The 26,231-nt window shown below is 38.7% G+C and overlaps 2 protein-coding genes across 2 annotated transcripts in view; one reads left to right on the forward strand and one right to left on the reverse strand.

The window, feature by feature from the left end:
• The window catches only part of tent5aa (terminal nucleotidyltransferase 5Aa), a 198,443-nt gene that overhangs the window by 77,141 nt on the left and 95,071 nt on the right, over nucleotides 1-26,231 (forward strand). The gene's annotated exons all lie outside the window — the stretch shown is intronic.
• Nucleotides 20,539-26,231, reverse strand: part of bckdhb (branched chain keto acid dehydrogenase E1 subunit beta) — a 55,990-nt gene continuing 50,297 nt past the window's right edge. The window contains exons 10-11 of the mRNA XM_074654704.1: nucleotides 23,188-23,337; nucleotides 20,539-20,995 (exon numbers count right to left, since the gene is read on the reverse strand). Coding sequence (XP_074510805.1) covers nucleotides 23,197-23,337 — 141 coding nt within the window. The 3' untranslated portion in view covers nucleotides 20,539-20,995; nucleotides 23,188-23,196. The remainder of the gene's footprint in view (nucleotides 20,996-23,187; nucleotides 23,338-26,231) is intronic.

Genomic DNA, 26,231 nt, shown 5'->3' on the forward strand with positions numbered 1-26,231 from the left:
GTTGGTGACCAGCATGAGGAGGTGGTGCCAGGCTGTTATGGCTGCGTATGGATCTTCCACACAAATGCATGATCCTTACAAGTTGGATATCATTGCGAAGGTAAATAAACAGGCTTTCCAACGATGTAAAATACAATGACCATTAGCATTGTAACAACAGAGAAATAATCCACCAAACACAAGTTTCCAAACTTTGTTTTTCCAGTTTATATATGTATAAATATATTAATTTATATATATATATATATATATATATACATATATTTATTAATTCATATATATATTATTTTTATATATATTTATTTATTTATATTTATATATATATTTATATATATATTATATATATATATATATATATATATATATATATATATAAAATGTTATATAGTATTGTCAATATACTAGTATCTGTGTAAATGTTTTATGTTTAATGTGGTACCTGCTCAGTTAGATGATGATTCATTTGTGATTGTGATGATTGCCTTATTATTTGTAAATTCATCTTGTGAATAAAAAAAAACTTATTTTCAAAACCGGATGTAGTCACATGCGTCCTTCCGCTAGCTTCTCCAAGTCCATTACTGTGTCAGCCATGGTCTCAGCTCCATGTGGGCTGTTTGAATGTTTGAATGCACTTACCATCGGCTGATTTGACCCAAACATTAGAAGTTGCCTAATAAGAGATAACGAACTTTTGATTTATCGTGATAACGAGTTAATTAAATGGCGATCTCAAGATAATAGTATGAAAAAGTGTTTGAACCATGTCCGTTTATGGCTTCCCGCGGCCCAACCGTCCGTGTGCTAAACACGTTTCCTTCATGAACCTTCTTCATTAAGACTCATGGAGGACGAGGTGTAAGCGGAGAGAGGCTGGAGGAAAACAACAGAAAGAACTGGCGTTTCTGGTGAATTACGAAGTCCGTCAGAGGCTGAACAGCCTTACAAACACATGGTGGCTGCCTGGCTAGGTAGCTAGTTAGCTTACAGCTAACTTATGCTAACATGTGTTCGATTGTTTGGCGATAATCAAACGATCCGGCGGTCAAATTCACCCGAATGATGGTGAAAATGAGAATGAACATGGCGTTAGATATCGCTTTTGTTAGACTTGTACTGCTGTTATTGTCAGAGGAGCTCAAGGCCTCCTGTCGATGAGCATTAAAACTAATCAACTACATCAGGAGGAAAGAAGAGATGGCGGCAGATGGGCAGGTCAACAGCTGATAATGAACACAAAACTCACAATTAGTGCAAGATTGTAGAGTTTAAGAAACAAATTCATTTATGATAATATAAGTTACTGTACAGACTTCATACATGATTCTGTTGATATTATCTATTGCTTAAATATGGTTTGTTAAGGTTATTAATCTCTGCTTGTGTAACATGTTCAGCATTAGTTGTATTAGTTTTGATTTAGTTTTGATTATAGCTCCTATTTGTGTTATTTCCTCACATTACCAACTGCTTAAATACTGTAACGTTGCTCTTGTAAGCAGAATTATCTAATTTTAGGAGGTGGAAATATGCTAGTAATGGCTTTACTCAGTCATTTAAAGATGTGTGGATATATTGATAGTTTCTAGCTATATTAGGGTGGGCTAGTAGAAATGAAAGGAGGGCAATGATACTATAAATTATAGTATTCTTATCTCCAAACTTTACAAATACAGTTTTTCTCAAAAAAACTTGACATGGTTTGAATCATATCTTCTGAACCATGAACAATGTGTCATTATCAACAATAAAATATCCTCTTTTTTAAAGAGTAAAACAGGTAATCTTTAGTCTATACATAAACAACCTTCCTGAATCATAGGGCTGCATGATTCTGGCCAAAATGATGATCACGATTAATTTTGATCAATATTGAGATCATGATTATTTTTAGATTAGAGACAAAATGTTTTTATTGCAATTCCACATTTAAATAAACAGAACGCTGCTTTCACTACCATCTTGTGCTACATTCCAACAGTCAAATATTTCTATATGTTATCCTTTTACTTTGTTATTGTCATTTATAGTGGTTATTTGCATAAAAACACGCAATTCAAATGAATAGGAAATAAATGATTTCATTATCCCTGATGTCCAGAACTTCAGAATAGCTAAAGCTGAGCTCATTTGTCTTCTTTGTAGGTTCTCAGAGAAAAGATGTGAGATGTTGTGGCAGGAGCAGCAGACTTTATGGAGACGAGGACATCAAGGTGAGGAGAGGTGGACCTGAAAATCACTACCGTCTGTACACAGCTGGAAACTGCAACAGTCAAATGACAAGATTTTAATATTTGAATGATTGTGTGTCTGAAATGTGTGTTTTTGTGTCTCTTTAGAACCACAGGGAGGCTCATTAGAAGCAGCTCAGCAGCCTCTGAGACGAGATCGATGCTGGACGAACTCACAAAGTGAGGAAACACCAGTAAATCAATATCTTCTCCATACTTTTCTGTTTTTTTAAAGATATTTATCTGACATTTTAGCCTTTTTTTATTGATAGTAGATGGTTAGAGTGGAACCAGCGGAATTACATAATGTGTCATAACCACTTGACTACCTGGACATTCATGTTTTATTTATTTATATTTGTATTATTTGTTACCAAATTAATGGACTGGCAGACAGTGTAGGTCTCAATTTAATCATTGTGAGTCATTTTGTGACTTATACGGTCTTAAATGTAATTCAATGCAAGTCACTTTTAACTGTTTGTCATCATTACAGAAGGCACTTTGTGATTACATGATCAGATTATCAGTATATGACCTATAGTATACCTACCTGTGGTTTGTGTTTTACAAGGTTTTGATCTGTCTTCCATGAAAACTGATGCAACTGAACTGTTTAAAAAGTGGTTAACCACGGTCTGTTATTGGAGCAGGAGAGACTTTATATGTTTCATAGATGTTGATGTTATGTCTCTGTTTTCTGTCCAGACTGCTGAATGAACAAAGGGACTTGAAGAGCCTGGAGGAGACGAGAACTGGAACAAACACTTGGTAACTATCAAATCAACTAGTAGTAGTAGTTGTTGTAGTGATAGTTGAAGTTGTTGTAGTATTAGTAGGAATTGGTGGAGCAGTAGTAGTAGTGGTTGTAGTAACGTTAGTAGTAGTAGTCATAAAAAAGTCACACTATAGTATGTCAGTGAAGGAAAAGAAAAGTGATAATACTAATAATAATCATAATCTTAGTCAAGTTAGTTAGTTAGTTAGTATGGTATCTTGGAAAAAATATCATAGTATAGTATAGCATTTCATAAAAATGTCATAGTATAGTATCTCATAAAAAAATTACATAGTATAGAATCATTGAAAAATGTCATAGTATATTATCTCATAAAAAATGACATAGTATAGTATCATTGAAAAATGTCATAGTATAGTATTTCGTAAAAAATGTCACGAAAGAAGTCATAGTATGTCATAAAAATGTCATAGAATGCAATAAATATGTCATAAAAATGTCATAGTATTATAGGGCATATAACATGATATAATAAATGTCACAGTTTAATAGTATACATATAAAAATGTCATAGTATAGTATGCCATAGAAATGTCACAGTATAGTATGTCATAAAAAGTGACATAGTATAATAGGCCATATAAAATTTCATAAAAATGTCATAGTATGCCGTAAAAATGTCATAAAAATTTTTGTAGTATAGTATGCCATGAAAATGTCATAGTATAGTATGTTATAAAAATGTCATAAAAAGTGACATAGTGTAATAGGCCATATGAAATTTCATAAACATGTTATAGTATAGTATCTCATAAAATGCCATAAAAGAAGTCATAGGATAGTATCTCACAAAAAATGTCATCGTATTATAGGCCATAGAAAGTGTTATAGTACATGTCATAGTATGGTATGCAATGACAAATAATAATGTAGTGTAGTATGCCATAAAAGTGATATAGTATGCCATAAAAATGTCTTAGTATAGTAGGCCATAAAAGAATGTTATAGTATAGTATACCTTTTTTTATGACTTTTTTTCAACATACTATACTATGACTTTTTTAATGACTTTTTTCGACATACTATACTATGACTTTTTTAATGACCTTTTTCGACACACTATATTATGACTTTTTTATGACTTTTTTTCGACATACTATACTATGACTTTTTTTTTTTTACGTTTTTTGACATACTATACTATGACTTTTTATGATTTTCTTTGACACTATTCTCATACACTATACTATGTATTTTTTTGACATACTATGCTTTGACTTTAATACTTTTTTGACATACTATACTTAAACCTGGGGCATGCAGTTTATTTTTGTTGTTATTTGGCAAAAATTCCATTATAACATTTTAGCATATTGTAATTCAATTGGTACCCCAGGGTAGTTTTCTGGAAAAGTAAAAAAAAAAAGCCAGAATCTGGAATTACAGCCCTCATCCTGCAGATTTTCTCTCTTTCCTAAGCCCCTCCCACCAGATCAGCATGGGCATATGCACATGCTTCATACAGTAACCAGTATGAGTACTAGTCGGAGAGTTAGAGAGAGGAGAGCAGGAGGAGAGATGCATAGCCTACACTGTTACGGCTTTACGGAAGAAACGTTACATAACGCAACACTCAACTTTAATAACATACCTTAAAAAGTCGATATACCGCCCAGAATGTATACTATGATACTTTTTATGACATTTTAATGACATACCATACTATATCTTTATGACATTTTTATGACTCTTTTACGACTTACTATACTATTTTCATGACATATATATGGCATTCTACACTATGACTTCTTTATGACATACTATATTATATTTTTTATGGCATACTATACTTGTGACAGTTTTTTTTGTGACATACTCTATTAATTTTTATGGCATACTATATACTATGACATTTGTTATAATATTTTTATGGCATATTATATTATAACATACTATGAGCTTTTTTATGGCATACTATATTATGACATTTTTTTCATGACATTTGTTGTGACATTTTGTTATGGCATACTATACTATGACATTTTTTATGACATGTTTTATGGCATACTATGCTATGATGTTTTTCATGGCATACTATATAATGAAGCTTTTATGGCATACAATACTTACAGAAACAATAATCAAAGTATCAAGGCAATATTTAGCTTTACTGGCCTTACTCTGAGTTCGTCCAGCATCCTCTGCTTGTCTTAGATCTTGTCTCAGAGGTGACTGAGCAGCTTCTGTTGAACCTCCCTCTGGTTCTCCAGCTGCTCCTCTAGTGTTTACTGAAGCAAAAATACATATTACAGTCACACAATCATTCAAATATAAAAAATCATGTCATTTGACTGTTACAGTTTCCAACTGTGTACAGATAGTAGTGTTTTTTAGGTCCACCTCTCCTCACCTTGATGTCCTCATCTCCACCCAGTCGGCTGTTCCTCCTCCAACACTGTGTTTCTTTTCTCTGAGCACTTGCAAAGAAGACAAATGAGCTCCTTAAAGGGACTGTTTGTAACTTCTTACACGTATAAATCACCCGGGTCTCTTTAAATGGGCTGTAATGTCAGCTTCAAAAAAAAAAGAAAATGCAGATATCACACTCATAAAAGAAATGCCAAGTTTTCTCAGACAAATCTTTATTTCCTAATGTGGGATAGTCATGACCTATTTGGGACACTGTAAAGTCTGTTAAAAGACACTGTTAAAAGGTCTTAATCACCTTAATTAATGTAAGAAACACTCAAGGCTAAATGTGCAATCCCATGTTCAGTAACTTTACCACTGAATTTTCATTTGTGCACTATATAACAGAACCAGACTAAATAGAAAACGTACCAAAAGATTGATTTCTGTCTGATTCGGACTAGCCAAACGGACTTGTGAAAGTGCAATAATATTAGGCCTACACTGTGACACATTCCCTGATAAAAAGAAAAGAATTCTAATACCATCATATATTATAAGGTATCATGTATTTGAAATGATGACGGATTTACTTAAAAGGGTGTCTGTGAAATTGTAATTGTATCCCTGCAAACCAGCGCCAGATTCAAGTTCATATGACCTGCCTCTGAGGAAAGTTGGCGCTGCAGGAGTATAACAAAGTATGTCTGGGATCAAACTTTTTTTTTTCCAATTAAACTGAATTTCCAAATTAACAAATTATTCAAGTGAAACTGTAAACTTTGGGAATGCTTCAAATTTCTACCTAAAATATCTTTGCAAACATTTGCATGTCTTCTCACCCAAACAGCTATAAATGGATTTCACCGCTACACCCAAAATAATCCAGCCATAAAGGTATGCAAGTGTCCAGTTTTTCTCATAGAGAATCTTGTTTACATTTTTGTCTGTGAGAAGTACTAGAAGAATAATAATCTAATTTACTCCTCCAGTAGGAGCTCAGCGGTGCACGGGTCAGTAGATAGCCATCACATTAACCAGCCCCCCCCTCCCACTCCTCTACCTCGCTCCCAGCTCAGATAGAAGTACTCTGACTCAGCCTCCAGGAAGGTGAAATGTTTTACTGTTCACACATTTCCCCCTCCCTGAACTCAAATGACTCCTCTCTTCCCTCCCTGCAAAATAGCATTCCTTGAGATCCTTCAGCACCGCCGCTCAACAGCACATCTGACACATCTGGGAACCAAGAGTGGATTAAGTGCTCTGTGTCTACAAGTGTTTCTGAAAAAATGAGAGTGCGTGAAGGGCTGAAGAATGGAAGCCATGCCACAAGCCCGGACTGGCATGTTCAAAACTGAGGAAATATGTGACCAGCAACAATTTCAACAGCATTTATGACTGGAGGGCGTCGCGTGTTGATTGCAAGCTGATGTTAATGGTTTGGTGAAGCTGTCATTGCCAGCTACTGATCAATATTATAACAAACTGCTGCTATAATAAATTCTCTGTAGTGATGAGTACTGGGCATTGTTAAAATCTCTCATAAAATATCAGCACTGTTGTCTAGAGCTACTACTGCACATGAACTCTGATGGTTTGAATCCTATAGAGTTAATTGTTGAACCTTTCCACTCCACCTTTTCCTCTTTAGTAGATAATGTCTGATTAACTGCACACTCCACATGGAGTCAGTTTCTCTGAGGAAGCTGTTTATCTACTGGAATGCTCCAGTAAATAGTAATAAAAAAAGATGCAAGCATTGTTCATCTGCAAATATAAATCTTGGACATGCAACTGCAATCAAAACAGTGTTTAGTGAAGTGAGATACGAGTGGTTTACACTTGTCCCTCTCAGTGTGAGCCTCACCACAGATGGACATCAAAGTGTTGGATGGAGATGAAGCATAGTGGACCCAGCTGATTGAGCACATCCACCTTTATCTTGAACTTCCCTCCGGCCAGCTGCTGAGCAGAGTCTGCACCAGCTGACCACACACAACAGATACTGGATGGGACTGTATACACACATACAAGATAATAGACTTAAAACCTGGCAGCGCAACATTCACAGACACTGCATTCATTCCGTAGCACACAACTGAGCCAACTGAAACTCCAGACCTAGAGTAAGCATAAACTTTATTAGTTTTATCCCAAAAGGGATCTCACGTAGGATGGGATACCCCAACTACATCTTCCACTGAGTTCATCAATCACCCAAAGCTGAAACGTCTGCACTGTATGTTCTGGTGGAAGCAATGTGTATCTAATAAAAACAGTGGAAGTAGCCAGAAGGAAGGACAAGAAAATGTAGGACAAAATGGATTGTATATCTTTCAAGAGAACATAGATAAGTTTCAGTTTTTCGGAAAGAACTGTCTGACGGCAAGATAAAGCGGTGAAAATATTCTAAATATAGTGTACACTTAAACTGATATTGTTTTTTTTAGGTGGGCTTTTCTTTTAGGTGGCTGAAATACATTTTTCTGCCGTCCCCGTCCACAGCAGCACATTGCTTTGCTCCCGTGCCGGTACTCCTGTCTGTTTCTACAGACTGACGGGCGTGCCGACCGCCATCTACTGTAAGTAATACACTGACTATGGAGAAGTACCTCATACAACCCCACTTTAAAACACCCGAACTATCCCTTCAGTGTTAGCTTGCTGAACTGACATGATGATGTTTGACATTTCAATCTGTAAAAGTGGTGGCGGCTCAATGTAAAAATGAGAATGCTAACATAAACTGAATGCTGTGCATGTTGCTTTTTGCTAATAAAAGGAGAGATATAAAGGTTCAAGATATGAGATTCACTGCAACTGCCACAGGCAATCATAAGCTGTGCTATGTCAGGTTGAACATACCACACAAACTGTGTTCTGTGTTGAAAGACTCACCGACTCAAACCCAACTTTAAACCCAAACCAAAGTTTTAACTAGGGATGCACTGGTACCAATAACTGGATCAGATACCAGTGTCAATGGGGCTGATCTATTTATTTCTATTTTATGTTTATATACCATATACATTATATACTGGAATTTTAATTCCTGTTAAAGTTTTGACCATTTTTTGCTGCATTAAAAAGGTTTACACCTGAATTGTAATTCCTGTTAATTTTGTGATTTTTTACCAACTTGCTGGAGTATGATTTATTATTTTAATAATAAAAACAATTAAATAAATGTATATCTATGTATTTATTGGCCACATTTTGTTTTACAAAGTTAGGAAAGCGATGTTTAAGTCAAGCCTGATGTTGCCTTAAACATAATAGAATGATTCCAGTCACTTCCACACAGTGATGCATACAACTTATTAATTAAACACTGGAATCGGATCGGTACTCGGTATCGGCCGATACCCAAAGCCCAGGTATCGCTGGGTATCGGTCGGGACTGAAAAAGTAGGATCGGTGCGTCCCTAGTAGACCAAGGGGAAAAAAATCAGACATTGTTCTATTTTAGTACTAATCTGGTTCTTGTTCACACTTACTTTTTACAAACAAACCAAGGAGTAAACATGAAGTTATACAAATCAAATTCCAGCGACTGACAGAAGTTTATGCAGCACTTTAATACTTCTGATGTGTATATGTATGTTCTTTGGTGTCACAAAGAGCTCACGAAGAAATAACCATAAGCTTTATCAGTAGCCTATTATTAGACTATACATGGACTGCATGTTAGGAATAATGACTAACAAGCAGAGACAGGTTGAAAAGGAGGCGTCCTGTTCAGTAATGATCCAGGGCTTATTACTGTGGGATCACTGTCACACACTTTTCAATGGACTTAATGAACTGAAAAAGTACACAGAGTAGAGCAGTTTTAACAGCTTTTGACTTATTAAAAAGGGAAAATAACCACGCTGACGTGCATATGTGTTGATTTGCATAAATAGGCCTATGTACGTGGCCTTATACAGTTCAATTATAATAAAGCTTCCTGAACAGATTTCACAATCAGTAGTTGGATTTATTAGTTTAGCTTTTGAAATCATGCTAAAATCACATATCTGCTATCATAAATCCTGTGGTTGGTTAGTTTGCTTTCACACCACAAACAAACCGCATCAGAGTCCGCTTGAAAGTAGACCGAAACCCACCTTTTCAAACGGTCCCGTCGGGTTTCGATTGACAGCTTTCACACCAGCCCAAATGAACCGGGCAAACGGACCTGAGTTAACCAAACCAAGGTTAGGTGCGAAAGCGCATTAGCTATCTACCTTCTTATTTAACATTTTCTTTCTAACATCATGTGACTATTTTCTCCACACAAACTCCAGAATAGGCTACTGAGTGCATTTAAAAAAGATGGGGAGAGGAAATGAAACTAACTCTAAAAAGCTTTGCTTGACAAGCTGGCTTTCAAGAAACAAGCAGCCAGAGGCTGTGCATGTTTTCCTTTGTAGGTAGCCTACAGTACACAAGAAGTATTCTGGCAACTCATTTATCAGCGTTTTAATTATCTCTCCCAAAGAACCCAGTTCAAAAATATAACCAAATCTGTTTCTCCTGCAACCAATGATGACATAATCTCACCAATAACTATGATGTTTCTTCACCAAAAAGCCTTTCGGGTCTACAAAAGTCGACTGCGAGCTGGAGCTTTACAAACATCATGTTCTCCTCACAGTCAGACTAGGACAGATGGTACGCATTTGTGTCGTATCAACTTTCACAGACAATAACGTGTTGCTCCCACCAAGCCGGAGAATGGAAATGCTGCCCCAACAAAGTATCATCCCTGACTTAGAAACAGACTCCCTGTTTTTGCCATGGAGGGTGAAAGCGTGCGAGCCTGACATGCAACGCTCCTTCAATTAGGGCTGGAAATTATTCCGTTGCCACACAAATTAGCACCATTTACGTCAGATGAGACTGAACGACCCTCTGTGTCGAACAGGATGTCATTGGTACACAAACACCCCGTCAAGCCGACAGCCAGGCAAAATTACCTCCGTTGGACCAAGAGTGTTTTTGTCTCTCCCCCTGCACCCGCTCGCCTTAGCAACCATTTGTCTGCTCCAACAGTCAAATTAAAACCACCCTTTGCCTGATTTTTCTTTTTTTTTTGAATGCCGATTATGAAGGAAGAGAAATTCATAATATCCAGCTCATTTGTGTGTTAGGGGAAAGGTCTGACAGTCAGACAGGCAGATGGAGCCTACATGTGTTTTGTGTTTTAACGCCGTTGTGAGTGCTCTGTGGACCACAGCTCGGAAACCCAAACAGTATATGCTGTGTGGTGAGCTCTTTCAATCTTATGGCATCAGTGAACTAATGTACAGCACATACTTTATGTGTGTGTGAACCCGTGAGAGCACACTGCCTGCAGGTAAATGTTTGATGGGGTAATGAAGCTTTGGATAAACGGAACAAAAACAGCCGGTGTTCTCCATCCGTCCCTTGTGATTCTAGTAGACAAACACTGGAGTCTGTGTTTTTAAAGGCAAATACACAAGAGCAGTAGTTTATAGGCACTGAATTGAATTGATGCCCGAACATTCAACATGATTTAATCGTTGGTTGTTCGGAGAAGTTTCAGTTTTGCCCGGAAGGGTACGATTTGCTTACCTTGCACGGCAGCTGGATTCTCGCGATATCACAAGATCACGTGAGAATTGCAGGATCACACAAAAATCCATCTTGTCAAGCTTCAAGTAATGTGTTTGTACCAAGTGGTTCGGACCAATCGGCGTCCTGTGAGGAGCTTCTGGCTGCTACGGGGCGTGGCTCAGGTGGGTGTGTAACGACACGGAGAGGCGACTGTTTGTTCCAAACAACAATGGCGGCCCTTGAAGAGGTTAGCGTACAGTAGATGATGCAATAGCAACAGTTCTATCAGAACTGGAGAGTATTTCTTCATTTCAAAGAAGAGCAAAGAACGGCACCAAAGGCTTTTCTCGATGGAAAAGATGTTTTCGCTCTTCTCCCAACTGGCTTCGGCAAGAGTTTGATTGACAGATGGTTCATCCAATAGGCCATTTCGACATGTAACTGCAGGGTAAACACAGGTGTAATTGATACAATTAATTATGGTCCCGTTCTATTTAGTGTGTCACAGCCATTCCAGTGAGCCAGCATGCACAATACCAGGGTCCTGGCCCACCTCATTGGAACAGGGCCATAATTAATGCTAATAATTACACCTGTGTTTATCCTGCAGTGACATGTCAAAATGGCTGCTGTGAAAAGGGCCTCCTATTGGATGAACCATCTGTCAATCAAACCGGCAGCCTATCGCCTTCCAAGTATTTTTTTTAAACTGCCTGCTCTTTTCCAAACAGTTTCCAATGACGGCTTCTCAGATGGTTCTGTGTAACAAACCATCTGGTGCGTCAGGTTAAAGATTTGTAGTACTAACACATCATAATCTTCTTCTCACTAAAACACAATGTGAAGACTTGATCACAGTACAAGGAACTGTACAAAAATGCCTTTTTTCAAAATCCAACAAAGGCTTGGCATCATACCACCCCATCACAAGGAAGTAATAAAGCATACGCTCTGTTTAGCATTAGTACGTCCTAACTCTGAGCTCCACAAACCTTTCAGATCACAACTGGATTGTGAGAGATGGGAACCGAGTCATGGTGAACAAACACAAAGCAAGGTGGTCGCGCACATCCAAAACCGTAGTAGGCCGGCGCTGGACCAGTGGAAGACAGCAAAGTAGCTCCCTTTATGTGCAATTTATTGGCACATCTTAGTTAGCTTCTTTAAGTCTGACTTTAAGTCTGAAGAAGAGCTGGTGCTCGAAACGTCACTAACTAAGATGTGCCGATAAATTGCACTTAAATGGAGCTACAGTGTGCAGACCTTCTTCTACGTTTTACATAACTGAGTCATGGTGGCCACAAGTCTCTCTGGGAGGGTTTAAGATTGAAAAGCAGAGAAATTGTATATCTAGGGGTGACAAGAAGGTTATGTGTGGTCACTGTAGGGCTGCACCAGTGATTCCTAAACCCATTACTAAGTTTGGACTAAACTAGCTGGTTTCAAATTAGCGATTTATTAAATCAAGTTCACTAAAAAACTTGACCTAGCTGGTAAAATCTTAAGTAATGTGTAAATTAGTTGCTAGGAAACATCTATGTCCAATCAAAAGCAACCAACTACAGACGTGGACAAAATTGTTGGTACCTTTCCGTTAAAGAAAGAAAAACCCACAATGGTCACTGAAATAACTTGAAACTGACAAAAGTAATAATAAATAAAAAATTACTGAAAATGAACTAATGAAAATCAGATATTATTTTTGAATTTTGGTTCAACAGAATCATTTTAAAAAACAAACTAATGAAACTGGCCTGGACAAAAATGATGGTACCCCTAGAAAAGATGTAAAATAATGTGACCATAGGGACATATTAAACTAAGGTGTGTCCTGTAAATAGCATCACAGGTATCTTCAAACTTGTAATCAGTCTATTTAGCCTATTTAAAGTGTGAAAAGTAGTCACTGTGCTGTTTGGTATCATGGTGTGTACCACACTGAACATGGACCACAGAAAGCTAAGGAGAGAGTTGTCTCAGGAGATTAGAAAGAAAATTATAGACAGCATGTTATAGGTAGAGGCTATAAGACCATCTCCAAGCAGCTTGATGTTCCTGTGACTTCAGTTTCACATATTATTCAGAAGTTTAAGGTCCACGGGACTGTAGCCAACCTCCCTGGACGTGGACGCAAGAGGAAAATTGATGACAAATCGAAGAGACGGATAATACGAATGGTAACCAAAGAGCCCAGAACAACTTCCAAAGAGATTAGAGGTGAACTCCAAGGTCAAGGTACATCAGTGTCAGATCGCACCATCCGTCACTGTTTGCGCCTAAGTGGACTTAATGGAAGACAACCCAGGAGGACACTAAATCATAAAAAAGTGAAACTGGAATTTGCCAAAATGCATATTGACAAGCCACAAAGCTTCTGGGAGAATGTCCTTTGGACAGATGAGACAAAACTGGAGCTTTTTGGCAAGTCAAATCAGCTCTATGTTCACAGACGAAGAGATGAAGCATACAAAGAAAAGAACACTGTACCTAATGTGAAACATGGAGGAGGCTAGGTTATGTTCTAGGGCTGCTTTGCTGCATCTGGCACAGGGTGTCTTGAATCTGTGCAGGGTGCAATGAAATCTCAAGACTATCAAGGCATTCTGGAGCGAAATGTGCTGCCCAGTGTCAGAAAGATTGGTCTCAGTTGCAGGTCATGGGTCCTCAAACAGGATAATGACCCAAAACACAGCTAAAAACACCCAAGAATGGCTAAGAACAAAATATTGGACTATTCTGAAGTGGCCTTCTATGAGCCCTGATCTAAATCCTATTGAACATCTGTGAGGAGCTGAAACATGCAGTCTGGAGAAGGCACCCTTCAAACCTGAGACAGCTGGAGCAGTTTGCTCACGAGGAGTGGGCCAACATACCTGTCGACAGGTGCAGAAGTCTCATTGAGAGTTACAGAAATCGCTTGATTGCAGTGATTGCCTCAAAAGGTTGTGCAACAAAATATTAAGTTAAGGGTACCATCATTTTTGTCCAGGCCAGTTTCATTAGTTTGTTTTTTAAAATGATTCTGTTGAACCACAATTCAAAAACAATATCTGATTTTCATTATTTAATTTTCAGTAAATTTTTATTTATTATTACTTTTGTCATTTTCAAGTTATTTCAGTGACCATTGTGGGTTTTTCTTTCTTTAACGGAAGGGTACCAACAATTTTGTCCACGTCTGTATGTAAAGAGGAAGACACTGGCATCACACTGTGGCATAACTTCCAAAAATTAAATTTTTATTGGGGAAAATGATACTCAACTGCTAATCCTTTGTAAATGTACAGTAGATATGACTTTTTATATATGTGTACATGGAGAACTATTTGTGTTTCAGAGTTATTAATGTAGTTAAGAATGAGTTTAATTTACTATTAAAGTTATGTTGTGTTAATGTAATTTAAAAATTTTTCCCATTATTAAACAGAATTTTATCAAGTGTTGGGTCAGCTGTGTCGACAATATTCCATACCATCTGTTTTGAAATAATGTTTCACTCCATTCTGGTTCCATCCTGAACATTGCCTCTGTTCTTTAGCACCTATTTCACTCCCCAGCTCACCTTATCTTTGTAACCAGCCTTGAACTACCCCCCTGTGTTTCATGTGCTTCTTCCATATCTACTCTACACTCGAGTTGGATGTACGTTGTTACATTTATATATACTGTATATACTCGTATGTGTTTAATTAAACTTCAGAACATTGATGAACTGAACTGCTTTGTGTCACCTTTTCAGAATCGTCTCACAAGGGTCAAACCAGTACATGACAATTTAGAGGGTATGAACCACAAAACAAACGGGATCTGATTGTTCGCAACACTATCTCTTTCTCACTTCAAGCTAAAACAAGCTAACATAAGTTCTGTCAGTTGGTTCATTTAGCTGCGCAACAGTTACACCTGGCAGGTAAACTATTTTGTGTGGTACACCCTGTTTTAATTCAGTGACGCATACATCTATATTTAGAAAAACACATACGGACAAATAGGCTAAGTTTAAAGTTATGCTGCCACTAAGGAGGATTTCTCTGCAAGGCTAATGCAAGGTGACTTTTGATTTGAAATGACTGACAAAGCCAGCAGTCATTACTGCAGGTATATTGAACACAAATATGGTAATGTAAATCTGAAGCTGGGGATGTGATACGGTGTACTGCTCATTTGCTATTTTCAATCAACCCATTAGTGTTTTTCTTATCAGCGAAAATGAACACGTTTTTCAGGAATTACTTCCTAATTCAATTATTGCAGCGATGTAAGAAAAGGGCAAACAACCCGTCAGTGATGCTGAACTGAAATGAACTAACAGTTCTTCTGTCCACCACACATCATTTATTTTACCGTCATTATAATTTTCCACTTTAACCACAAACTATCCCGGGCTGTACCTATTATAATTAACTATCAAAATAAAACATGTTGAATAAATACAATCATAGCAATCCCACGAATGTGTAATGATGCTATAAAACGTGCCCCCCCGACAACCATTAAAATGCACAACAGGCCACATTACAGGCTGAGCGGTTCTATAATCTCCAGTAATCTCTGGTTGTACGGTTCGACATGCACCAGAGCATCTTCACCCCCCGTTGCTTTGCATCGTGACCTACCACCCCTGGTTTTTGCGTTTCATGTAAATATAGTGTGTAATGACACCCTGTCAGAGCACAGATGCTATTATGGCCATCCTACCAAGCAGAGGTCATCTTTGCCACCCCGCCCAAAAGAGGGGCCGCCTCACCACCGTGGTTACAGGCACTGCTTTCACCCAGACCAAAATGACAGACGTGATTTTATCTTTACATTTTGACCAGTGTGTGTGGTGGAGAGTGCTGAGAATCCTATCTGAAACTTTACAAGGATTTAGGAGATACACGCTGATTAGTGGAATGTTTTTTACACTGGGTAAACCATCTCATTTTTGCTCTCTTTCGCCTGTGACTGCCGGTTCCGGGTGCTCCAAACTACCCAAAAGTTATGATAAGTGTCACACTGGCAAGATGAGAGGGAGTCCAACATATCTCTGCGATTATGAGAAACAGGGGGGAGAGCATTTGGCGCAGAGGCACGTATACATTCCAGCTTTGAGCCAATCGAAGGAGACATTTACAAATGTCTTCCTTTGAAAGTTCAGATGGCGATAGGCTGTGCATGCACTGCAGAAAAAAGGTCTGATCATTGTTACCGTGAAATACAACAGTTAATTTCTATCACAACCAATCCAGATGTATTTATTCTTACAAGCCACAATTCAACATGCATGCCAGCGGCCAACTGGCTTTATTTGGTTTGGATACCCAACAAAACATGAGTGATGCAGTTTTTCTTCTACTGCATACAAAGCCTCTCCCATCACTTTCACAAATTGTTCACAATGTGACATATTGAAAGCAGTTGTTCTTAAAAAAAAAAAAAAATAGAGCAAGTTGAGCAAACTGCGGCACACATCTTGATCTTTATAAATCTAAAAATATTTCCAAATAACATACAAGAAATAGCCAAAAGTACAAACTGAGTAATGTTCGTGATTTTAACAGAAGATTTTCCAGATGGCTGCGTTACATGGGACCGAACCATAGGACTCTCTCTGGTGTCCAGATTTGTTCTTCAAAAGCCCGGTCTGTGCCATGGGGAACACACCATTCTGCAGTATTAATTCATAAGTCAGACTTTGAAGTTGTTCTCACCTTTCTCCTAAACTTCACTGATGGGTTGAGTTCAGCACTTGAGACCCAAAATGAAAGACCTTGAGGCACGGTGCCATCTGCTCTAGTCTGTCTCGTGGCTCCACTGTAAACGTTTCATTAGCAGGCAGATTATTCCTTCCCCACAGGCTTAAAACTGCTTGAGGAAGAAATGACCATAAGGCAGCATTACTGTACATAGTAATACAATTACATCAACAACTACTGGAGTATGCTTTGGCAAAAACTGCCGCATAAATTGTGCAATACCACAATAAGGAATAAATAAGTCCTTTTCGGTTTACATTTCACAAAACAGCAGTTTCCACATGTTTATGTTTTCTTGTATGAGGTCAGTGTGTGGTTGAAAAAGTGGAGGAGACCCCAGAAACATGACGTAGCTGCAGTACTGTGTGGGTCGAGGTGCTGTATCTTAACAGTGAACAGTGTGTAAAATTTCGGGGGATCTATTTGCATAAATGGAATATAACATTCATAACTATGTTTTCATTAATCTATAACCACCTGAAACTAAGAATCATTGTGTTTTCATTAGCTTAGAATGAGCAGTTTATATCTCGACTTCACTGAGTCCGCTATGTTTCTACAGTATCCCAGAAGGGACCACCTAGAAACTGGCTCTATCGAGAGCCTTTTGTGTTTCTACGTTCCCCGAAGGCCACCGTAGTTCTCCGACACGCTTGTTAAACTGTGGTAACGTGAGCCGCAGAGTGCAAAACCGTGGTACCGCCAGCCGCCGTCTGATATCCTTTGAGACTAAAGTAGTGTTGTTATGGTAAGGATGGCCTCTGAGCGAGGTGAACGGCGTTACCACGGCTTTGCACTCAGGTTACCGCAGTCTTGGAAAGGGAGGAGTGAGCGGAAGGTTGTGTCAGTTGGTTGCAATCTGTAACCACACCACTAGACGCTGCCAAATACTGCACACTGTACCTTTAACTAGGGCGGCAAGGGTCGGAAATTTAATAACATAATTATAAAAAGCAAACCTTTTAATTGTGAACATATTTGGGGGGAAATACACATAAAAATGTGTCATGTTTTGTTTAAAAGTATGCCCATTTAATTGAATTGTAACCACGCAGTGCATTCAGCAGCACTCCTCCAAAGTCCAACAAAGGCTTAGCATCATATCTCCCCATCACAAGGAAGTAATAAAGCATAAGCTCTGTTTAGCATTAGTATGTTCTGACTCTGAGCTCCACAAACCTCCAGATTGGAACTTGATTGTGAGAGACAGGAACCGAGTCATGGTGGCCACAAGTCTCTCTGGGAGGGTTTAAGTTTGAAAAGCAGAGAAATTGTATATTTAGGAGTGACAAGAAAGTTATGTGTGGTCACTGTAGGGCTGCACCAGTGAAGTTTGTACTAAACTAGTTGGCTTCAAATTAGCAATTTACTAAATTTAGTTAATTAAAAACTTGACTTAGCTGGTAAAGTCTTAAGTAATGTGTAAATGAGTTGTTAGGAAACATCTTTAGGGATGTCCAATCAAAAGCAACCAACTATGTAAAGAGGAAGACACTGGCATCACACTGTGGCATAACTTCCAAAAACGAGTTTATTTGGGAAAATGATACCCAACTGCTAATCCTTTGTAAATGTACAGTGAGTATGACTTTTTATATATGTGTACAAGGAGAACTATTTGTGTTTCAGAGTTATTAATGCAGTTTAGAATGAGTTGGAATATCTGATTATGCTATAGCCCAGCTAACGTTGTTAGACTGTTTAGCTAAGTGTTATTGGAATTTTTACTATTTTAGTTTGTTTTATTTTATTGAAGTGCAATTTTTCCCTTTTTACATCATAATTAAACAGCATTTCATCAAGTGTTGGGTCAGCTATGTTGATAATATTCCATACTATCTGTTTTGAAATAATGTGTCACTCCATTCTGGTTCCATCCTGAACATAGCCTCTGTTCTTTAGCACCCGTTTCACTCCCCAGCTCACCTTATCTTTGTAACCAGCCTCGAACTACCCCCGTGTTTCATGTGCCAGACTATCACATAGACACAGACAACCACTCACGCTAGAATGAACAATAATATATGGAATAAATATAGAATGGAATAAATGGTAAGGGGACGATATGAATACGCTAGATATATATAGTATGAGCAGTATAAAAACATGCAGCGGTTAGAGTGGGCAGTGCAGTTATAAGTTAAAAAACAAAAAAAAAATATGGTATTTTGGACCACCCTTAGACCAAAACCTCCGCTTGTACACAAGGAATTGTCTAAGTTTACAGGCTTGCCAAGTAGTAAGAGTCCTCTAATTCCATCCTGAGGTCAGACTTTACAATTTTTGCCCCCCCTTTAGGGAATACCATAACTCTGTAAATATATAGTCACTCCATCTAATTCTGTCACAATGTGGTGAACTCTGCAGCCTCTAAAGGTTAACATGTTTTACACATGATTTCACTCATGACACACTGGTGCTTTCCCTGAGCACACACAAACTGTCCAAGCGGCAGAGCGGTTGAGGACACCATCATTTCTCGCCGTCTCCTAATGGAGGCCTGGGCAGAATTCCAACTTCTAATGTGCAGTTTTCATTGTCGTCTAGGTAACAGTTTACCTATGACTCACGATTCCTCGAACGTGCAGTACAAGGACACAGTGATCCAACAATGGCCCTGATTGATTCCATGTCTCTCCATATCAAACTTTTAGATGGTATGGATAAGAAGTTTAACAAGGAAAGACAATTTCCTCATGGAAGCACTGATAAAATGGAAAAGTCTTAAAACTTTACAGCAGGACAAAAGTTTGCACAGTGGCCATGATTTCACATTCGATGCCTTTTCTGTAGTTTTACAATTTTACATTTGTAAATCAAAGTGCTGCTATAACTGAAAAATGTCAGTTCTTCTTCAGTTATGCCTAATAATTTAAATCTAATGCAATAAATGTGTTCCGTAAGTTTTAAAACATGTCCTGGCGTAAAATTCCCAGACGTCATCAGCATACTTTCCAACCTTGAGACCTTAAAGGGAGGATTTCAAAACCAAAGAGGGAGGTCTGGCGGTCCTCCCACAGAAAACAATTGAGCTTCAGAGACCTTTTTTTCCTGCATTCTGGTGACTTTAAAAGATTGAAATGAACAAAGTAATAATCTACTAAGTAGCCTACACTGCAACAGGATTTTTATGTTAAACTTTTAATTTTGCCTTTAATTCTCAGTAAAGAAAACTGAATAATTTCCCCCTCTGGCATAAACTAATATTAATCAGTTTTTATTCATTTCTTGCCCCTGCTTGAGTATTTATTTCTCTTAGTACTCTTCAGTTCTCTCTCTTTCTCTCACTCACTGAAGGTCCTTTCAGACACAATGCGTCAATGGCACCACTGCGCTTTGAAACCCGTTATTTCCAACAGCTTGCGTCGCACCATGACGGCTTTTCACTACGTCGAGCAAATCCCAACTTTGTGATGTGTGGCGAGCGCAGCTCAAACTGTGCTGTGTCGCGAGCATCGACCGCTCTCTTCCGCCGGGAAACTACATTTTTTGTAGCTCTATTGTCGTCCGGGTGGAAACAGTAGAGCTTATAGACACTGTAGAGCGCCAGAAACAGGTTGTGATAATGAAAAGGAAAAAAAAGTGTGACATTTTTTTATTTTAATTTTTTTAAATCGGTAGAAATAAGGGATAATTGTGACCCCGGGAGGAAACCAGGGAGAAGACAATGAAAAACGTGAGTCTCCAGGGAAAATTGGAAGGGTTGACAAGTATGGTCATCAGAAGATTTATCAAATTTGCCATTCTGGTATATATTTCCCTTAGCCCCATGACCAGTTGCAACCGTGTAGGTAACTTGCTGCCAAAATGACACTGTTAAATCCCAATAATTCAAAGCAATGCAAATCACCAAACCAAATGTTTTCACCAATTCAGATTACTTTATTTTCCTTAAAAACCAAAGATACACTATATAGGTACAATATAAGGTTCAGTTAATGTCAAACTAAATAAAGATTAGAACAGAGCTGGACACAGTCAATCAAAGGTAACAGCACAGAGAGAGTGACAGCTTTCCCAACAGTATCCAACTTATTTAAGAGGAAATCAGATTATGTGTCGACGCCAAAGCAGAGCTTCACCATGTAGAGCGGATCAAGTAATTTTTTCCCTTCGCGGCAGAATGAGGTTTACTAATGCAGAGGTGCTGTAACAGTCTTTGTGCTGGAAGACACCAGGGGGACATGGAGCCCATCTGGATGCTGCTTCCTGATTGGATGGTCAACAAAGTGTCTTTTCCTGGCTGCTCTCCACTGATTTGATGAAGGAAGAGGAAAAGGAGAGAGCGTGGAGTTCAGGGCTACCAGAAGTTGGCTCTGGAGGAGGAGAGAGGTTCAATAAGTTAAAGGGAATAACTTGGCGGTTCACAGTGGATGGCAGATGAGGAGGAAAAGTAGAGCTGGACGGAGATGGTGAGCAGTTGGGATGAGAGGCAACGTGGATCAAATTAAATGTTTTATTAATGGCTCCTTCCACCTTATTAATCAAGGCCAACATTTTAATAGTTATAACTCAAGATGACTGACAATTAAAAAGGGATTAAGAAAGAGTCTGGCAGACTGACTCGAAGGATTATTCAACACTTCTGCAACAAATGAAAGACAATAGCATACCAACAGTATGAGAGCAGTATGGGCTTACACAAGTAAATTGGTCGTATCCTTGACATTTAGGCCCTGTTAACACTTGGCACTAAAATCAGTCTTGGGTGGTCTGATTATAAGTCGGCAGCTCTAAATACAGGTGTGAATACACCCAAAACAGATGCTTCAGTATCCTCTAAACACTCAAGCTTCACATTGGGTGCCAGAACGTCCCCAGATGTGCTTATTATGAGACAGGTCTCTCCTACCAACAGGTATATCCAAACAAAAATGTGGACTTGCATTGGCAGGCTTTATTGGCGTGTCAAGGATCGTTCTTCGCCATTGGAAGAGTCAGACAAGGCCTGTTTTTGTTTAATGGTTAAAATTATTGACAGACTTTTGAATCTTTAATTGCAAGGACAAATTATTATCAAGGGAAGTTTTATGAAGTCTGGCCTCCTTTCTTATGCTTCTAAAGAGAGAAACAATGGAAAGAAAATATTCCTACCTTTAAAAAAAAATAAAAAAATTAATGTGGCTACCTAATTTATTTAGAACTTCCTTACTGTTGAGAAGTAACTTATAGAGTTGCAACCAATACTTTTCATTATCGATTAATCTGCTGATTATTTTCCTAATTAATTGATTTAATTGGGTTTACAGAGTCAAAAATAGTGAACAATGCTTATCATTACTTTCCAGAGCCTAACTTGACATATTTAAACTGCTTTTTTTTTTTTTTTTTTACCGATCAGGAGTTTAATATCATAGAAGACAAAGAAAACCTAAATTGTTGTTGCCAATTCATCGACTAATCACTTAATCAGCTAATTGTTCAGCTCTAGATCCTAAGCTTGACCCATTCCCCCTCAATACTCCAGTCCCACCTGATCAAGGTATTTATTTTAACATGAATTAATGCTAAGCTTATTGTACTATGCAGAAGTAAGATGAAAAGATATGCTCGATGGATATTGTCTGAAGATGTGCACTGTAGGCTTAAATATCCCTGTCAAAATAACTGTTAAAGGTGCTCCATATGATATCCAGAGCATTAATATAGCAGCATTTGCTATGTAAAGATATAGAGGAGTAATGTCTATCTGAGCAGAGTGAATTCACCTTCTGCTCTAAGTTTCTCCATGCTTTGTTGACATAACCAGGCCGGCCGTGCATGCTTTTAGTGCATGTGAGTGCATGTGAGTGTGCCCTACTGGCTAGTAGCTAGCAACTGTTAGCTCTGTCAACACTGTTGCTGTTGTTTTCACTATTAGGGCTGTTAGCACGGTTAGCTGTGAGCCGCCTGCTCAGCTGTCGCCATGTTGAGAGCTGTGCGGAGGCAACTAGCACCTGTAATGTTTGTAGCTGAGATGGACTTCAGTATAGCATTAATGGTACTTTAAAAATGTACCATTCAGTGCAGAAACAATGTTGATCCCTTTTTGTTTTGTGTCGCCCTCACAGCACCCCCCTATTCTATTTAGCAGGTGCATCTTTCCACAGATAAAATCCAATGTGAGCTGGGAAGGAAAATACAATCCCACTTGGTTACTAGAACTGCATGTCAGTGTGTACATGACACTATGTCTGAATAGGGCCCTGGAATGAGTATCAGCTTGTGATGTCTGGATAAGAATAAATAAATAGACATACTGTAGTATGTCTAGTGGAGGATTATATTAGACAGCTAAGTAAAAGAGCGTGTAGGAAAAAAAATATAAAAAGCAATTGAATTTTCTCTCTAATGATGGCTGTTTGTGACTGATGGAAGGTCATAGCTAGGTTTCATGTCTTTATAACTACATTACTGGAATATATAAGGTAGATTATAGGGCAATGGTTGACAGGCCTTAATATACACTAAGTGTTTAAAAATCACATAATGTCTCTTCCTTCAAAGGAAGCCTTCAGATCCTTCCTACCTGACGGGTTCAGTAGTTGATCATCTTCTTAATTGCTTCAAAGCACTTCCACTTGTCTGGGATGTAGAAGGGTTCAAAGATGTGAGGGAAGGGGGTGTCATAACCGCAGACCCTACTGATGGGAGCCTCCAGGTTAAGGAAGCACTGCTCCTGCAAGGAAAAAAACACACACAGATGAGGACAAATACTGTCGGTGCTCAGACATAATTCATTCAGACAGGGAAGCCAAGCTAACATGTTCAGACTACAGCAGCTCTGATGTTTGACACTGAGAAAATCAAAGGGGCTTCATACAGACGTAGGCAAAGTTGTTGGTACCCTTCCGTTAAAGAAAGAAAAACCCACAATGGTCACTGAAATAACTTGAAACTGACAAAAGTAATAATAAATACAAATTTACTGAAAATTAACTAATGAAAATCAGCTGTTGCTTTTGAATTGTGGTTCAACAGAATCATTTAAAAAAACAAACTGATGAAACTGGCCTGGACAAAAATGATGGTAGCCCTAGAAAAGATGTAAAATAATGTGACCATAGGGACATGTTAAACTAAGGTGTGTCCTGTAATTAGCATCACAGGTGTCTTCAAACTTGTAATCAGTCAGTCTGCCTATTTAAAGGGTCAAAAGAAGTCACTGTGCTGTTTGGTGTCATGGTGTGTACCACACTGAACATGGACCACAGAAAGCTAAGGAGAGAGTTGTCTCAGGAGATCAGAAAGAACATTATAGACCTTCATGTTAAAGGTAAAGGCTATAAGACCATCTCCAAGCAGCTTGATGTTCCTGTGACTACAGCTGCACATATTATTCAGAAGTTTAAGGTCCATGGGACTGTAGCCTACCTCCCTGGACGTGGCCGCAAGAGGAAAATTGATGACATATTGAAGAGACGGATAATACGAATGGTAACCAAAGAGCCCAGAACAACTTCCAAAGAGATTAGAGGTGAACTCCAAGGTCAAGGTACATCAGTGTCAGATCGCACCATCCGTCACTGTTTGAGCCAAAGTGGACTTAATGGAAGACGACCGAGGAGGACACCAAATCATAAAAAAGCGAGACTGGAATTTTCCAAAATGCATATTGACAAGCCACAAAGCTTCTGGGAGAATGTCCTTTGGACAGATGAGACAAAACTGGAGCTTTTTGGCAAGTCACATCAGCTCTATGTTCACAGACGAAGAGATGAAGCATCCAAAGAAAAGAACACTGTACCTAATGTGAAACATGGAGGAGGCTCGGTTATGTTATGGGGCTGCTTTGTTGCATCTGGCACAGGGTGTCTTGAATCTGTGCAGGGTGCAATGAAATCTCAAGACTATCAAGGCATTCTGGAGCGAAATGTGCTGCCCAGTGTCAGAAAGCTTGGTCTCAGTTGCAGGTCATGGGTCCTCCAACAGGATAATGACCCAAAACACAGCTAAAAACACCCAAGAATGGCTAAGAACAAAACATTGGACTATTCTGAAGTGGCCTTCTATGAGCCCGGATCTAAATCCTATTGAACATCTGTGGAAGGAGCTGAAACATGCAGTCTGGAGAAGGCACCCTTCAAACCTGAGACAGCTGGAGCAGTTTGCTCACGAGGAGTGGGCCAACATACCTGTCGACAGGTGCAGAAGTCTCATTGAGAGTTACAGAAATCACTTGATTGCAGTGATTGCCTCAAAAGGTTGTGCAACAAAATATTAAGTTAATGTTACCATCATTTTTGTCCTGGCCAGTTTCATTAGTTTGTTTTTTTAAATGATTCAGCTGAACCATAATTCAAAAACAATATCTGATTTTCATTAGTTAATTTTCAGTGAATTTTTATTTATTATTACTTTTGTCAGTTTCAAGTTATTTCAGTGACCATTGTGGGTTTTTCTCTCTTTAACGGAACGTTACCAACAACTTTGCCTACGTCTGTATAGGCAGCTGCATTTCACAAGTATGTTCGGTCTGGTTTACTCCTTCTCAATGCTTGGGCATATCCACAGTTCCCAACACTATCAAGATGGGGTATGAGATATTGACTGGAAAAAACATGTATCAAATAGTTACTTCAGAATTGATCAAACGAGTTAATTTCATTTTTATTGCCAGATCTGACTTATATGCTAAAAGTCCAAATGGTTCATCCAGGCTCCTCAAAGCAGGCAATTTGGCCAGAGTGCAAAACAAGCCATGACTCGTGTCTCTATATTGGCTTTTGACCTCTTCCCATGGAGACAAAGCAGAAAGAAGTTGGCCAAAACACTGCAAATGGGACAAACCCCCTGATGAGTTAAATGAGCACACTTGGACGCGTGCACAGATTTGCAGAAACAGACCTGAAGTACCCTCTTTCAGACGAAATTGACCTGTAAACAACTCAATCAAAACCAAAACAAAAGCATACGAGTTGACTCCGAGGAAGTTGCACAGCACCCTCTTTGCGTATCGCCTGTTTGTGCTCAGTCGGTCTCTGACAGACACAGAACGGATTTGGACCTGTTTTCTTGTGACACTGACAGCATCACAAACTCAGCTATCCATGTAATCCCACATTATAAACCCGCCAACAGGCCGCCATGGAGCAGTTTGGCATTTGGCAGTGCAGGGCTTGTATGTTTCACACTATATTTTTCATTTCTTATATAACATCTGGCAGAGACCAGGGTAATGTCAGTCTTGATGAGAAGCCTTTTGTGCTTTTACAGCCTGTAAAAATACAACACAACAAGAGCAAAAGAGGGAGAGACTGCAGCAGAAGTCTGCAGCTCTGTGTGCCTGCTGAGTTGACATGGTACAGTGAGAGCTTTCCCGCCTAGACGACAGGTGTTGAGTTGTATTAATGAATTCAAAGGATTGCCAAGTAGGAAGACAAATCCAGAACCATCAAGTGTGGATGCAGGAAGCAATTAATGAGACAAGAACAAGACTGAGAGTACAGCCGCGCTAGCAGCTCTGTGAGGATGTATTAAAGCACAGCGGTTCTTTGAGCTAAATGCTAAAAGGTCAGCATGCTAACATACTCACAATGACAATGCTAACATGCTGATGTTTGGCAGGTATAA

Source organism: Sebastes fasciatus, chromosome 12, assembly GCF_043250625.1.
Source record: "Sebastes fasciatus isolate fSebFas1 chromosome 12, fSebFas1.pri, whole genome shotgun sequence".
Lineage (NCBI taxonomy): Eukaryota > Metazoa > Chordata > Actinopteri > Perciformes > Sebastidae > Sebastes > Sebastes fasciatus.